This window comes from Drosophila grimshawi, unplaced genomic scaffold (genome assembly GCF_018153295.1).
Source record: "Drosophila grimshawi isolate 15287-2541.00 unplaced genomic scaffold, ASM1815329v1 contig_311, whole genome shotgun sequence".
Taxonomy (NCBI): Eukaryota; Metazoa; Arthropoda; class Insecta; order Diptera; family Drosophilidae; genus Drosophila; species Drosophila grimshawi.
The window spans coordinates 16,778,166-16,790,761 of record NW_025063098.1 but is presented as its reverse complement, the minus strand read 5'-3'; the positions used below and the strand labels follow the sequence as shown (position 1 = coordinate 16,790,761).

General features: G+C 40.4%; 2 protein-coding genes across 10 annotated transcripts in view; both read right to left on the bottom strand.

Moving 5' to 3' along the window:
* Positions 1 to 12,596, bottom strand: part of LOC6567609 (F-actin-monooxygenase Mical) — a 30,131-nt gene that overhangs the window by 14,273 nt on the left and 3,262 nt on the right. For 5 of the 9 annotated variants that reach the window (XM_032739946.2, XM_032739939.2, XM_032739940.2 and 2 more), the window contains exons 2-10: positions 5,829 to 7,501; positions 5,631 to 5,763; positions 5,055 to 5,563; positions 4,269 to 4,330; positions 3,346 to 3,621; positions 1,800 to 2,342; positions 825 to 1,085; positions 320 to 746; positions 144 to 259 (exon numbers count right to left, since the gene is read on the bottom strand). In XM_032739946.2, coding sequence (XP_032595837.2) covers positions 144 to 259; positions 320 to 746; positions 825 to 1,085; positions 1,800 to 2,342; positions 3,346 to 3,621; positions 4,269 to 4,330; positions 5,055 to 5,563; positions 5,631 to 5,763; positions 5,829 to 7,500 — 3,999 coding nt within the window. In that variant the 5' untranslated portion in view covers position 7,501. Of the gene's footprint in view, positions 1 to 143; positions 260 to 319; positions 747 to 824; positions 1,086 to 1,799; positions 2,343 to 3,345; positions 3,622 to 4,268; positions 4,331 to 4,872; positions 5,564 to 5,630; positions 5,764 to 5,828; positions 7,502 to 7,581; positions 7,671 to 12,596 lie in introns of those variants that run through there. The other 4 variants (XM_032739943.2, XM_032739942.2, XM_032739941.2 and 1 more) reach the window with 3 other exon arrangements.
* LOC6567610 lies at positions 9,383 to 10,091 on the bottom strand. The gene has a single exon (XM_001993973.3). It carries the CDS (start codon positions 10,004 to 10,006, stop codon positions 9,557 to 9,559), a length of 450 nt encoding a protein of 149 aa, XP_001994009.1. The 5' UTR covers positions 10,007 to 10,091; the 3' UTR covers positions 9,383 to 9,556.

The window sequence follows — 12,596 nt, the reverse complement described above, 5'->3', positions numbered from 1 at the left end:
ACCAACACCATGACAAGGACAAAGTTTTAAGTGGATTGTACGTATAGATGATACCATCAGAGTATACAACAAATTAAATACAAAATAATGATAATAACATTAGTTTCCCATTAGTTGAGTGATTGCAATTTAAAGAGACTCACCTCCGTTTCGGTGTCTGTGGGTAAATTAACGGGCAACGGCTGCAGACGCACTTCCTCGCGTCGCAGTTCACGCGCCTTCTTAAACTCCTCGCCCTCCGTGTCGTCCTTGCCATCATCTGATGTGAATTTATTTATATAATTGACATATTCAAATAATTTGTTTCTAACGAACTCACCGGCAATACCCTCGCTGGAATCGTAGAAATCATCGGAATCATCGCTATCCTCACAATATTGTTTGCCAATCCAATCGGATGCCAACTGCAGGGTTTGCGCACCAAATGGCGAATCGTCCGCCTCCTCGAACATCTCCGAATCGGACTCCGTGTCCGACTCGTCCGAGCTGGACAGCTCCGACTGCGAGTCATTGTTCGATTCAGGCAGAAAATTTCGACCAGACCACTCGTTCTCATCAATGACATTCGCCTCATCGTCGGACATGTTGTCGGCGGAGGCAGCAGCTCTCGAAGTTTCCAACAAATCCACTTGATCCCGGGTGGGCGTGGTGTCCATGGCTTCAACAGCGGTCTCAGCGGTTGGAGTTGGCGCCGCTTGCGGTGTGGCAGGTGAGGCAGGCGTGGCAGGCTGTGCTGCGGCGGATCTCTGTGGCGTGAGCAAAACAAAGTGTGAGTAAAAGTGAAAGAGTGGAAAAGAAGGCAATTCCTTTTAAACCTTGCTTACCCTCTTATTGATGCGTTGCGGCATTGGCTTGGGAGGCAGCCGAAAGTGTTGGGTGCAATAGAAGCGACCCTGTGGATCGTCACGATCGAAGGCATAACCGCCTAGGCGTAGATTCGTGTGGCAGTGATGACATTTAAGGCAATTGCGATGCAGCACCAGACCCTCCACCGTCGTCTTCTCCATCAGATATACCGTTTGCTTGCAGAAGCGGCACTTCTCGGAGGCGGCCTGCTTCTTGAAAGCCAGCGCTACCTTCGAGCTCTATTTGGGTGATTTGATTAAGTCGATTAGAGATATGCTACTATTAAGTTTGTGCTTTTAATATAAAAGAACGCAGTAGTCGGATGTAACCGACTGCATAATACTCTGATAATAGTGCAATAATAGCTGACAAAAAAGACGGTAAGTAACCCTCTTGCGGGAGTGGGTTTTTGTGAGACTTTAAGGAAGGTTATTACTAAGATCTCCTTAAGATTTTGAGAATTATAATGAATAATTAAATGACGTTATCAGTAATCTTTCGGATATTGTGACTTCTTGGTAAAAGCTTAAGGTATTTGGAAGTTGTATTGATTCACCAGCTCGCTATGATTTGATATTCCACTTTAATTATCAGAGTATAAAAAATAGTTAACAGTTAAGTTTTGCGTATGTGCATTTAAAATACGGATGAGTGTTAAATGTACATGTGGATGCGACTTGTGATTGTGGATGTGAGAACGGCCTAAGATATATACTATATATATATAGAAGCACGCTAACAACAACAAAGAGCAACAGCAAGAGAGCAACAACAATAATCAAACGCGGGGCACCTTAGACCAATAAGGACGCAGACTAAGGGCTAAGTTAACACATAAGCTGTAAAGCAACTAAATATACAGGATAAACATAGGGATTTAAGAAAGGAAAAAAAAACCCAGAAACGGAAATGATAAATAATCTGGTGTTTGGAATACACCCAAAACTACTTACAGATTTTGGTATGACAGTGTTGGTTGTGGTTGTGGTGTTGGTGGTTGCATTGCTGCTCGCGTTCTTCTCATCTGAATTCGTTTCGTCCTTTTTGACAAACTGACCGGCGATGGAGGCGACCTTATTGCGTCCTCTCTCACCCACATCCAGATTGTGACCCTCTTTGAGCTGTTTATCCAGATTCTTAAGTGTCGTATCGATCTCCTTAAACTTTTCCGCCTCACGCGAATCCTGTCGCTGTGGCTTGGACATTTTGTGCTGACGTGCTTGGAACTGCTCCTTGCTCCACTTGGGCACCTTTTCGCGACCCTTGGGCCCATGGATTTCCGTCTTCTTGGACAACTCGATCTTCTTCTCGATCTCGCGCACATTCCAATCGTTCGAATCGATCTTGCCAATGGCACGCATCAAATCTTTGGGTTTCTTATCACTGCCCTGTCCGGGTCGTCCCGTCATCCTTTGCTCCATATTTTTGATGCGATCACTGAACTGCTGATCTGCCTCACGCGGCAGTGCTGAGGGTATATCGCCACGTTCGCGATCCTGTTTGGGGGGAGGTTTGGGGTTGTGTTTTGTGGTTTCGGCGATGCAGCGCAATTGTTGTCAAGTGTTTGATTTGATTGGTGTAGGTGTCAGATTTCATTAATTGTAGGGCGGGCATTGAAAAGATTCAAAGTTGAGGGCGGGATTGGTGAAGAAATCAAAATTTGTATAAATTTAAATATATATCGTCGTCGGTGGATTAACATAAATAATAAAACCAAAACACACAACAACAAAAAAAAAGTAGTTAACAACAATTAAATATATAACTAAGATTTTCAGTCTAGTTAGATGAACGAAACATAGCGGCAGCATCAGCAAAAGAAACTAGCCAAAATTTCAGAACTTATAATGGTCGCTTGGAAATCAGAACTTTTACACATTTGAATTGTACAGAAATTTGAATTGATATTTTCTAATTCCTTCCAATGCATTCATTGATAATAACATTCTTATGGTCCACTGAGCATACTATGAATTCTAGTCAATACAGTTATTGGCTTATTACTTTCAGATTTTATCACTTTTTAGATATTAAAAACAAGGGTCTAATTATCAAGCGACCACTGGTATGTATTAATTAACAAGTTTTTAGTAAAGCAACATCAATTTATAGCTTTTATTATATTTTAGAGCTTAGCAAAATATATGCGTTTACCAAAAGTTTCTATAAGAAAATTTCCGTTTTGGAGTTATTGAACGCGAAATCAGTTGACTTTTTAAGTTATAAGGACACACAAGTTTTGAATTACGGCTTCGCATAACATGCTGTAAATAACACTTCAGCTTTATTATTATTTTTTAGTCAGCCAATGCAATAAGTTTTTTTTTAGGAGCCTGCAGTAGATCAGTTAGTTAAGGAACGAAGACTGGCCAAAGTGAACCAGACAGGACAACAAAACATGAGGAGAGCAGAGAGCAGAGAGCAGTGAGCAGCGTGCAGCCAACATTGAGAAAACAGGGCAGGCAGGCAATCGAAGGACTCGCATCCAGCATTGCTTACGGGAAAGAGAAGCTTGCGCTCGAGCTCCTTGACACGATCGTTGAAGACGGGCGCCTGTTGGCGATATAGAAATATCGAATAGTCCTCAAAGGGTGTGCCGTCCTCGGCCACGCCCTCAGTAACCCCATCGCCACCCTCTCTTAGTAATTTGCCCGCCTGCAGAAGCTGCAGACTCTTGTAGAAATTCTGCGTCTGATGGAAACGCTGTTGGCGTCGACGACTCATCCTATCCAAACGATTCTCCTCGATCTCTTGCAAACGCTGCTGGCGCTCCTCCTGCACAGCAGCAGAATGGAGAGTCAAGATTTGTACACAGGACACAAGATTCATGTGTGTTTTTGTTTGCGGTTGGAGGAGTATGTAAATATAGTATGCGTGTGTGTTTTTGAATGAGACATAAAACGTTGACTAATCTAAATGAATTACATGACTAACGACTAGGTTTTAGGATCTGGTTAGGATCTGGGTTTAGTAGAAAGATATGACACAAGTTACATTTACATATGGTAATTGGATTTTTTTTTTTTAGCACGGACTTTGGACACTGAGCGAACTGACCTCGTTGATGGATTCGTATGCGCTTATGACGTTACTGATTTCATGAAAGAGAGCTGTTTTCAGTATGAGTTTAACCTTTTTTTATGGAATTTCGTTGTTTTTTTTTTCGTATGACAAGCGATCAACAAGAAATTACAATTAATATTTAATGAATGTATGAAAGAGAGAGAAAGAGAAGAGTAGTTGTTGGCACAGTTGAAAAGTGATGGCCTCTTCTCCTACACATAACAAAATGAGATTACTAACTTATAGAACTATATATATAGATATGTACAAGAACAAATTTTGACTGTCGCCATCACTTTTCAAGCTACTTTTAATGCGCGAGTGAACCATTCCATGATATAGTCGAAACATTTACTCACAATGTTCGCCGTTTTATCAGCCTGGCGGCGTTTCTTCGACCGACGCGGCGTATCACTTTGAGCTGAAATAGAGAGAAAGTCGAAGAGTTAGGTTTATTAAGATAGAAGCGTGTTAGGAGGTGTAATGAGTTATCCAGCTGTTAGTCAAAATATGTGAAAAAAGAACCTATTTAATGATCTATATTATAGCTTTACAATCGGACAGAAAATACCTTTGAATATTATGACACTTTATAATAATGATTTTATAATCCTAGTTTTATAAATTCAACAATTTCTTGTTTGAAGATAAACAAAACTCTGATTCAATAGTTCTAACAACGGTTCCAATTTTGTGAAAAATAACATTTCTAGATTTTTTAAATTCAAAACTTGATTATATATTATTTCATTCTGCTAGATATAGGATGTAAGAGAATTCAAATTGGATTTAATATCGCACTGATATCTAAAGACTTCAGACGGTCTACTATATGCTCTCTTTAACAAATGGAACGACTTAAATGTCATGCTTGACAAGTTGTACTCAAATAGATAAATCAGACTAAAATACCAAGTAAAGCAAAGAGAGAGCCAATTGTTGTCAATATCCAAACTAAGGAACTACATTATGATGAAATCTATTTACAGATGCGGACTAGACTTTATGCAACATGCTTTCTGGTTTTTAATATGTCTTAACACATTTCATTTTATATATCGGTAGGACAATTTAGAGCTTTCGCATATTTCATGATGCACTTGACTTTTTTGCTTTTTGCTGTGTTATAGTTATCTTCAACACACCCTGTTGCACGTTGTTGCTGCTTGCCGCACCGCTGGCAGCAGCGGCGGTTGCGGAATTAGCTGCCAGATTGCCGCCGCCGCTGTTCAACAGCTGCTCGTGGCGACGCTGGCGCTTGGCGCGCTCCTCCTCGAGGACAGAGCGTCGTTGGACCGTTGTGGGCACATCGACGGCATCCTGCATGGGCGACTTGGCCTTTGGCTTGGTCTGCAGCAGCTTGGAGAAATCCGGCGGAGCGTGTGTATGATTGATGCGATACTTTTGACGCAGATCACTGAAGTCCATCTTGGGATGCTTGATGTGCGGTATCTCGCCGCGAAATTGCTCACAGATTTGGTCCATATAATTGAGCCATACACGCGACTCAACTTCATTTAGATCCATCGATTGCTTGGCGGTCATGATCCGATCAATGTGCAATTCGCGCTCTAGCACGGCAAATGCGAGCTCATTGCACTCCAACGGACTCATGTCCTTGGTGGCAGCATAATCAATTAGATCAGGTCGATAACTGTCAATAAATAAGGAATAAGGAATATGATACAGTTTTTTTTAAGTTTTTAAGTGGCACCACTTACCGACTGATGAGCGCACACAGGACACGACCATTGCGGAACACATCCGAGGGTTCTTTGAGTTCAGCGGCAAAATGATGCGTTGCAAGCTGTACGCTGATCCAGCGCAGCAATGAGGCAGCTTGCGGCAAAGAATCTGTGAAATAAAAGCATATTGATTAATATAACCTGCTATGTGAAATTTGATCTTTCACAACTCACCTCCGCTGCGTCGCTTGCGTTTGCCCGGTGTCTGCACATTGGGTAATAGGTTCAGTGCATGCGAATCCATAAAGGTCTGCTCGAGAATCGATGGATCATCTGTGTCAATTAGATGCTTCACCTGCCAACTGTTCACCGATTCGCGATTAAGGTTTGGATAACGTGTGGCCGGATCCACCGTATAGGCGCTAATATCACGTTGCAGGGTATCGGGTGTGGTCTGATTTAGCAGGCGATAGATGCTCTCACGCTGCGCCAATACGCCAAGTGTGCTGTTCTGCGGATTTGACCACAGCTTGATGGCATAGGCAGCATCCATGCTGGAGAGGAAACCACGAGCGCAACCCGAACCCGTTGGCCAGAACGGTTCGAGCAGACTGTCGCCGACAAGGCACTGCATCAGACGGCAACCCTTGCGCACCAGGACGCGGCAGGACATCTCGGCGGCAAACATGGAGGTAAAATCGAACATGGCCACATCCGGTTTGCCATAATGATTGACAGCAAACTCCAAATTAGGCATTTGATACTGTGTGGAGAATTCTGCCGCTTCGCGTGCATAATCATGCAGCTTCTGTGTATCCACATTGGCGGCAGCGAGCAGCTCAGCGGGATCAGCCATATCCTCAATGATCACACCCTTATCGATCAGACTATGCTTCTTGGCTGTCATCACAAAATAATGCGTCTCATCCTTGTAGTAGACAATATTCTCGAGATCAATGCCCGTGCGACTGTAGAGCTCTTTGAAGAAGGCCTGATTGAAAATGAAGGCAACACCGCTAATCTCCTCCACTTTGGCCTCCGCCTCGGTTTTCTTATTGATAAAATTCGCTGTGATGGCAATGGCCAGTTTGCCACGAAACTCCTTGCGTCGAAAGTCCAGCATATTTCGCTTGCCATCGGCGCCAATTAGGACATCGAATTCATAGTGTGACACGGGATGATCCGCTGGAGTAACGGCAGCATGCCAACCACTATGATCCTCACTGGGCTCCAGTGCATGCTCAAAGCTAACACCCTCATGGATCTCAACGCCTAGCAGGAGGGCGACCTTCAGCAGCATGCATTGCAGCTGCCTGATCGAGATGTGATCGATAGCACCAGCACAGAACTTGCCATAGAACTTCTTGGCACCCAAATTACGCAGATCTGTGATGACGAATGGCCACAAGTGGAGCACATTATTTCTCGTAATCCGATCACGTTTCTCCAGCACCACCACTTTGGCACCAAGCAGTTGAGCCTCAATTGCCGTCCGCAATCCACAAGGACCGGCGCCAATCACCAGGACTCTGGTGCCGGTGCAAGCGTTCCCCTTCCCATACACACGATGGGCGGCACGTGCATCGAACTTCTTCCACAACGCCTGTGCCTTCCACGAGCGTACCTTGGCTTTGAGCTTAGGGTAGAACTCATTAAGCGGGGATGGACGCAAACCAACCGCCTCGCACATGGCTCGATGCAGTGCCAAAATCTGTCGCATCGTTGTCGCCACACAGAGCAGATTGAAGAGCTCGGCGGCTTCGGCGGCAGCGGCATGTTCGGCCATTAGCAGCGCCTGCTGTTGTTGCTGTTGGGCCGTCAGCAGCTGTTGTTGCTGCTGCTGTTGTTGTTGCAGTTGTTGCTGCTGCAGCTGCTGCTGATGGTGCCGCTGATGTTGGCGGCTCATGCTGCAAAGAGATAGAGAAGTGGTTGTATAAGAATAGATGTTTTTACCAATTGGCATTTCGAATATATTTAGCCTGATTACCATATATAAGCCTATATAGTTATTTCTTATATGAATTTGTATACATTCAGAGAAAAGCAGAGAATTTATTACGAATTTATCAGAACATTAAATTGATTGTTATTTTTAAGCCCACTTTCAGGTGACATGTTACATTTGCATTCGGCTAATTGGAATGCTTGATGTATAACCTAATATAGTATTTTCTTTTAATTATTTATTTATCGCATTTAATTTGAATTCCGTTGAACAAGTTCCGTTGCATTAAATCCACACCTCAGCTGTCAGTTTTCTTCTGTTTTTGTTTTGATGTCACATTTAATTATTGAAAAGAAAATAAATTATGTTTACAGTCGCCTTCTCAAGTCAACGACCCAAGTTCGCACGAGTTCAGGAACTTGAAATTGAACAGAGAGTGAGAGTGATTTTGCTTCAATATTTCCTTTGTTATACCATATTCCACTTTTAATACAAGGAAACAACATCACGCGTTCAAAACTGATATCTGTCAAGTCTCTATGCTGGAATAAGTTTAAAAAATCATACAACTTTTGGAACTAATTTTCCAGTCATGCTTTAAACTAGAACAAGGAGTCAATTTACTCTTTCCTGACCACTCTCAAAGCTCTAAGCATTGGGGAGATTTCTTTGTCGCAGCTACTGTGGTTGACAACAAAAACAGAAAGTTGCTTCCTCATAAAATGAGAGACAACAATCTGGGCTGAGCAAGATATGAACGTCAATTAATTAAATTAAAAGCAAATATAAATCACAAATTAAAGAAGCGCATAAAGTGACGATTACTCATGCATATAAGCTTTTGTGTGTGCATTGTGCATTGTGGATTGGAATTAAATGGAATGGGATCGAATTGGATCGCCACAACAAAGGAGTAAAGGGAAAACTACGATGCTGACAACGATGACAACAAGCTAAACGCAAAAGGGAAATGAGCCAATGAAAAGCTAAAAAAGACTTGAACCTTTAGTGTGGGCGTTGCTAGACAGGCAACAACCTGACAATGGGTCCAAGGAACATCAAGCTGAGTTCCGACAACATACACATCCACATACACAAACATGAATAAATATATATATATATATATATATATATATATATATATATATATAGAACAGTCAGTGGCTTATGAAAATGAACTTCAAAGCAAAGTTGGAAGTTTGAAATAAAAATGAAAAGTAAACCACGAGACGGGCACAAAACTTAACTTGGCCTTTGTTTGCAAGGAATGCGGCATCCCAGAGAATGCTGAAATTCCCAAAAGCAGGCAGCGCACAAATGCAAAGCTATAAAATAAAAGTGCTCTACAAACACTGCTCGCCTAGGGAATACCCTGTTGTCAACAAAACACACATTGCAAGCCATGGAAAATTGTTTACTAAGCATATTCTCTGTTTAGTCTCTGATCATTTAAATATGTTCATTTAAGCAACATTTAAATGGTGATATTTTATAAACTGTGAGAACTATAATCGAAGTTAAGTTGTAAATGATCGATCATCTATTGATTGTAGTCCCTTTATCGTTCTGGTATTTTGGCTAACATTGATTATTATTTAAAATGTAGCCTTTTTTAAATATTTTTTTTATGTAGTTGTATTTTCTGTAATATCTCATATACCCATTTTCAAACTTTGTTAATGGGTATACACTCACGAAAACAAAGGACAAGTTGCCGCAAGCGAACAGCCATCGGTGCTAGCTGGTAGCTAACTGGTTGCTTAGCCATGTTACACGGACACCATTCATTGCCCCATTTTGTGTGAATGTGAATGAGGTGGAAAATAATCGCATTGTTAACTACTTAGGGTATATATGGGACTGCCATTGGTGAGTTTATTGCACTGCACTGCAAGTTCACTGCGAGCACTTGTTTGTGGTTTTACTCGAATTTTACAGTTAAAAACAGAGATATCTCTGGCGAAGCACAATCAACAAATCAAATATGCGGCAATGTCAAAGAGAGTTAGTACAAATGTTAGTAGGTGTCAACAGCTGCATCTCCCGGCGGCGTTGGCTCAAAGAGCTCCCCGGATATGGGACGACGCGGTAGCAGCATTGGCATCATAGCCTGTGATCCATCATCCAATAGCTCCAATTTGAGCATTAGCTTAGATGGTTGCGGCAAATCATCAGCGTCCTGGCAGTCCAGTGATAGCATTTCATTCACATACTGGTCAATATCTTGGCGCAAGTGTTCAATGGTTGTCGCATTGATTGAGTAATGATAATTGCGACATTTGAAGAATCCATGATGCACACCAGCTGCGAGCACATCTTCAACAACGCGACGAATGCGATCACCTTCCACCTTATAGATGTTGGCAATGCGTTGAGATACCTCCTTCAGACTGGCTGGGCGACCCAACACTTGCAACACCTCAATTACTAACGCACCAGTTTTTTTACCCAAGTCCGATGGATGCATTGCGAGTGAGAGTTTGGATTTTTTTTTACGTTAGCTAATTAAATGTTTACAAGAAATTTATGCTTTCCGCTGGGCAACCGTTAAAAAATTGATACTCGAAATATATTTTAAATAAAATTATTTGTTTTTTTGTCGCTAGCTTTAAAGTGTATAACAAACTGAATAATAAAAGCAAATGACATTCTGAAATGTTTGACTGAAAAACAAAAGCAAGCGTATACAAGAAATTTGAGAGTGAAACGAATTCTTTCGTTTTCTCTCAATTGGTTCGACTTTTGTGATCAGTTGTATATACAAAGGTACATGTTAATCACATATATATATATATATATATATATATATATATATATATATATATATATGACGCAATGCGCTGAAGAAAACACGAATATATCGTATATTTAATTTTTTACTGTGTACGAAAGAATAGCTAAATGATTAATGCGTTAAATGAAAGGCAAGTGCACAATGGCTTAAGGATAAACAGGAAATTCCATTCTCCACCAAAAACTTAATCGTTTAACTGAACACAAAAGGGAATATCTATTCAAATTCCTATTTCATTCCGATTTCCGCTCAGCTGACAGTAGAATGTCTCTCAACTGTTTTTCAATAATAAGTTTAACCCTTACACAGACAAATTGTGTTCAAGATATCCTTGCCTAACTGTCTCCCTTATAATTTATAATTTCTGTCGTCTCATCGTCTATTAAAGCTGCACATTGGGGGTGAAAAATACGGAAATTCGATTGGCGCCATGAAAACCATAAAAAAACGCACGCACAATGCTCGAGCTTGAGTCAGAGCTCGTCAAGGAAAAACAAGCAAAACAAAAACAAGTGAATGGCCAGACAGCCGTATACCCTGTAGCTAATATATTTTAATATGACATTGTAGTTTATATAAATCGCTTGTGTGACGTGTTTTCTAAGATACTTAGCACATACTGTATATAAAGAATAAAAGTTTTAGTTGAAAATTAATTAATAAATGATAAACAAATTGAGAATCTTTGAATAAACTGTATATTAAAGATATAAAATTTGACAATGTCTGTAACTTGATATTGGAAGTCCCTTTACTTTATAAGAATTAAATATATATAATAATTAAATATGTACAACAAAAATTTTATTGAGTAACACAACTAAAGTTTGGGCGGTGAAAACTTGTAGATTTCATTTTCAGAGCACACCAAATGAGTTTTAAAATAACATATAAGAATGTGTATTTGGAAATAGGATTCTTGCGAAAAACACGTATTCATTTTTATGCATACATTATTATGTGCACTGCTTATAAGTTTCTTAAGCTTTTAACTTTTATTGTTTGACCTTTAAAAGAGGCGAAGTTGAAAAAGCTGACTTGAGAGTGTGATTAAGTGTTTGTCAGACTCAAGATACCCTCTTAGCCCTACATATATATTATATACTATATATATTAACCACTTGCAGGGTTGGGGTTTGGCGGCGTTCTGACGCGCTTGTTGTTTTTCTCCCCTCACTGGTGATCCCATCCTCTTTATTTGCTGGCTCTCTCACTCTCTCTGGTTTGCCACAAATTGTTTGTTGAGCTTGCCCCAATAAAGGCGGCATGTGACACATTCGGCCAGCAACAGAGAATATTATGTCACTAGGGAGCTCATTGAGCTGGCCCAACATACACAACTCAACATGGCTAACATGACGAAAATTGAAATTAAAGTCACAAGTAACTGGAAGGTTAAATGCTTATCGATTTTGAGCACATCTGTTTAGAGCCGAGGCGGCGTAATGTTTTGTTTGTTGGGGCAGGAAGAATGAGGCATTGACGGTCGCCAAGGCAAATAAATCCTACTTAGTAATAAAAGGGATGCTCGTTTTGTTATTTGCATTGTTGTTCGGATGACTCATCTATTGCAGAAAATTCCAAAAAAAATTTGAGGGTTGTATTTTATCTGTTTCGGACGTCACACAACGAACACAATCCAATGATAGATAGACAGGTTTGCAGATGTGAAGTGTTGCACATGGCTGCCGGACAAGATCAAGGTTTTATAAATTACACGAACCATTTCTCTAGAGAGTACACTCAGCAAAAGCTTTGCTATTTTTGTTTTTAATAATTTAAGTATTAAAATGTACGTATTGGGGCAACTTGAATGAACAGAGATATAAATTCTAATTGCAAGGTTTTTTTTTGCATACTCAGCACATAAAATTTGAAGTAGAAAACGTTATTAATTCCAATTATCTTCCACTTGAATTTTCAAACATCGTTATTCTCCGAGTGTAGCAGAGCAAATGATTAATACAATACCACGCGAAATCAATTTGGCCAATTGCCAACAAATTTCATAATTATTAATATCCAAAAATATTTTGTTTGCAACATTCATAATTTGTGCTCGAAAATTCGCTGCTGTTCGTGTTTGTCCCGATTACCTGTACGAATATTCGATGTTTTTTTTTATTTTTTATTTCACGTCTGTGTCGTTGACAATTGTCAAATGTTTTTCTGTCACCGGCACACAAAACTTTTCACAATTTATTTTCACAATATTTGTTGTCGTTAAAGTTGCGCCTTCAAAAGGCGTCTGATTATAAATGAA

Excerpts from the sequence above, each read along its gene's own strand:
- LOC6567610 (XM_001993973.3), bottom strand. The coding sequence starts at position 10,006 with ATGCATCCATCGGACTTGGGTAAAAAAACTGGTGCGTTAGTAATTGAG.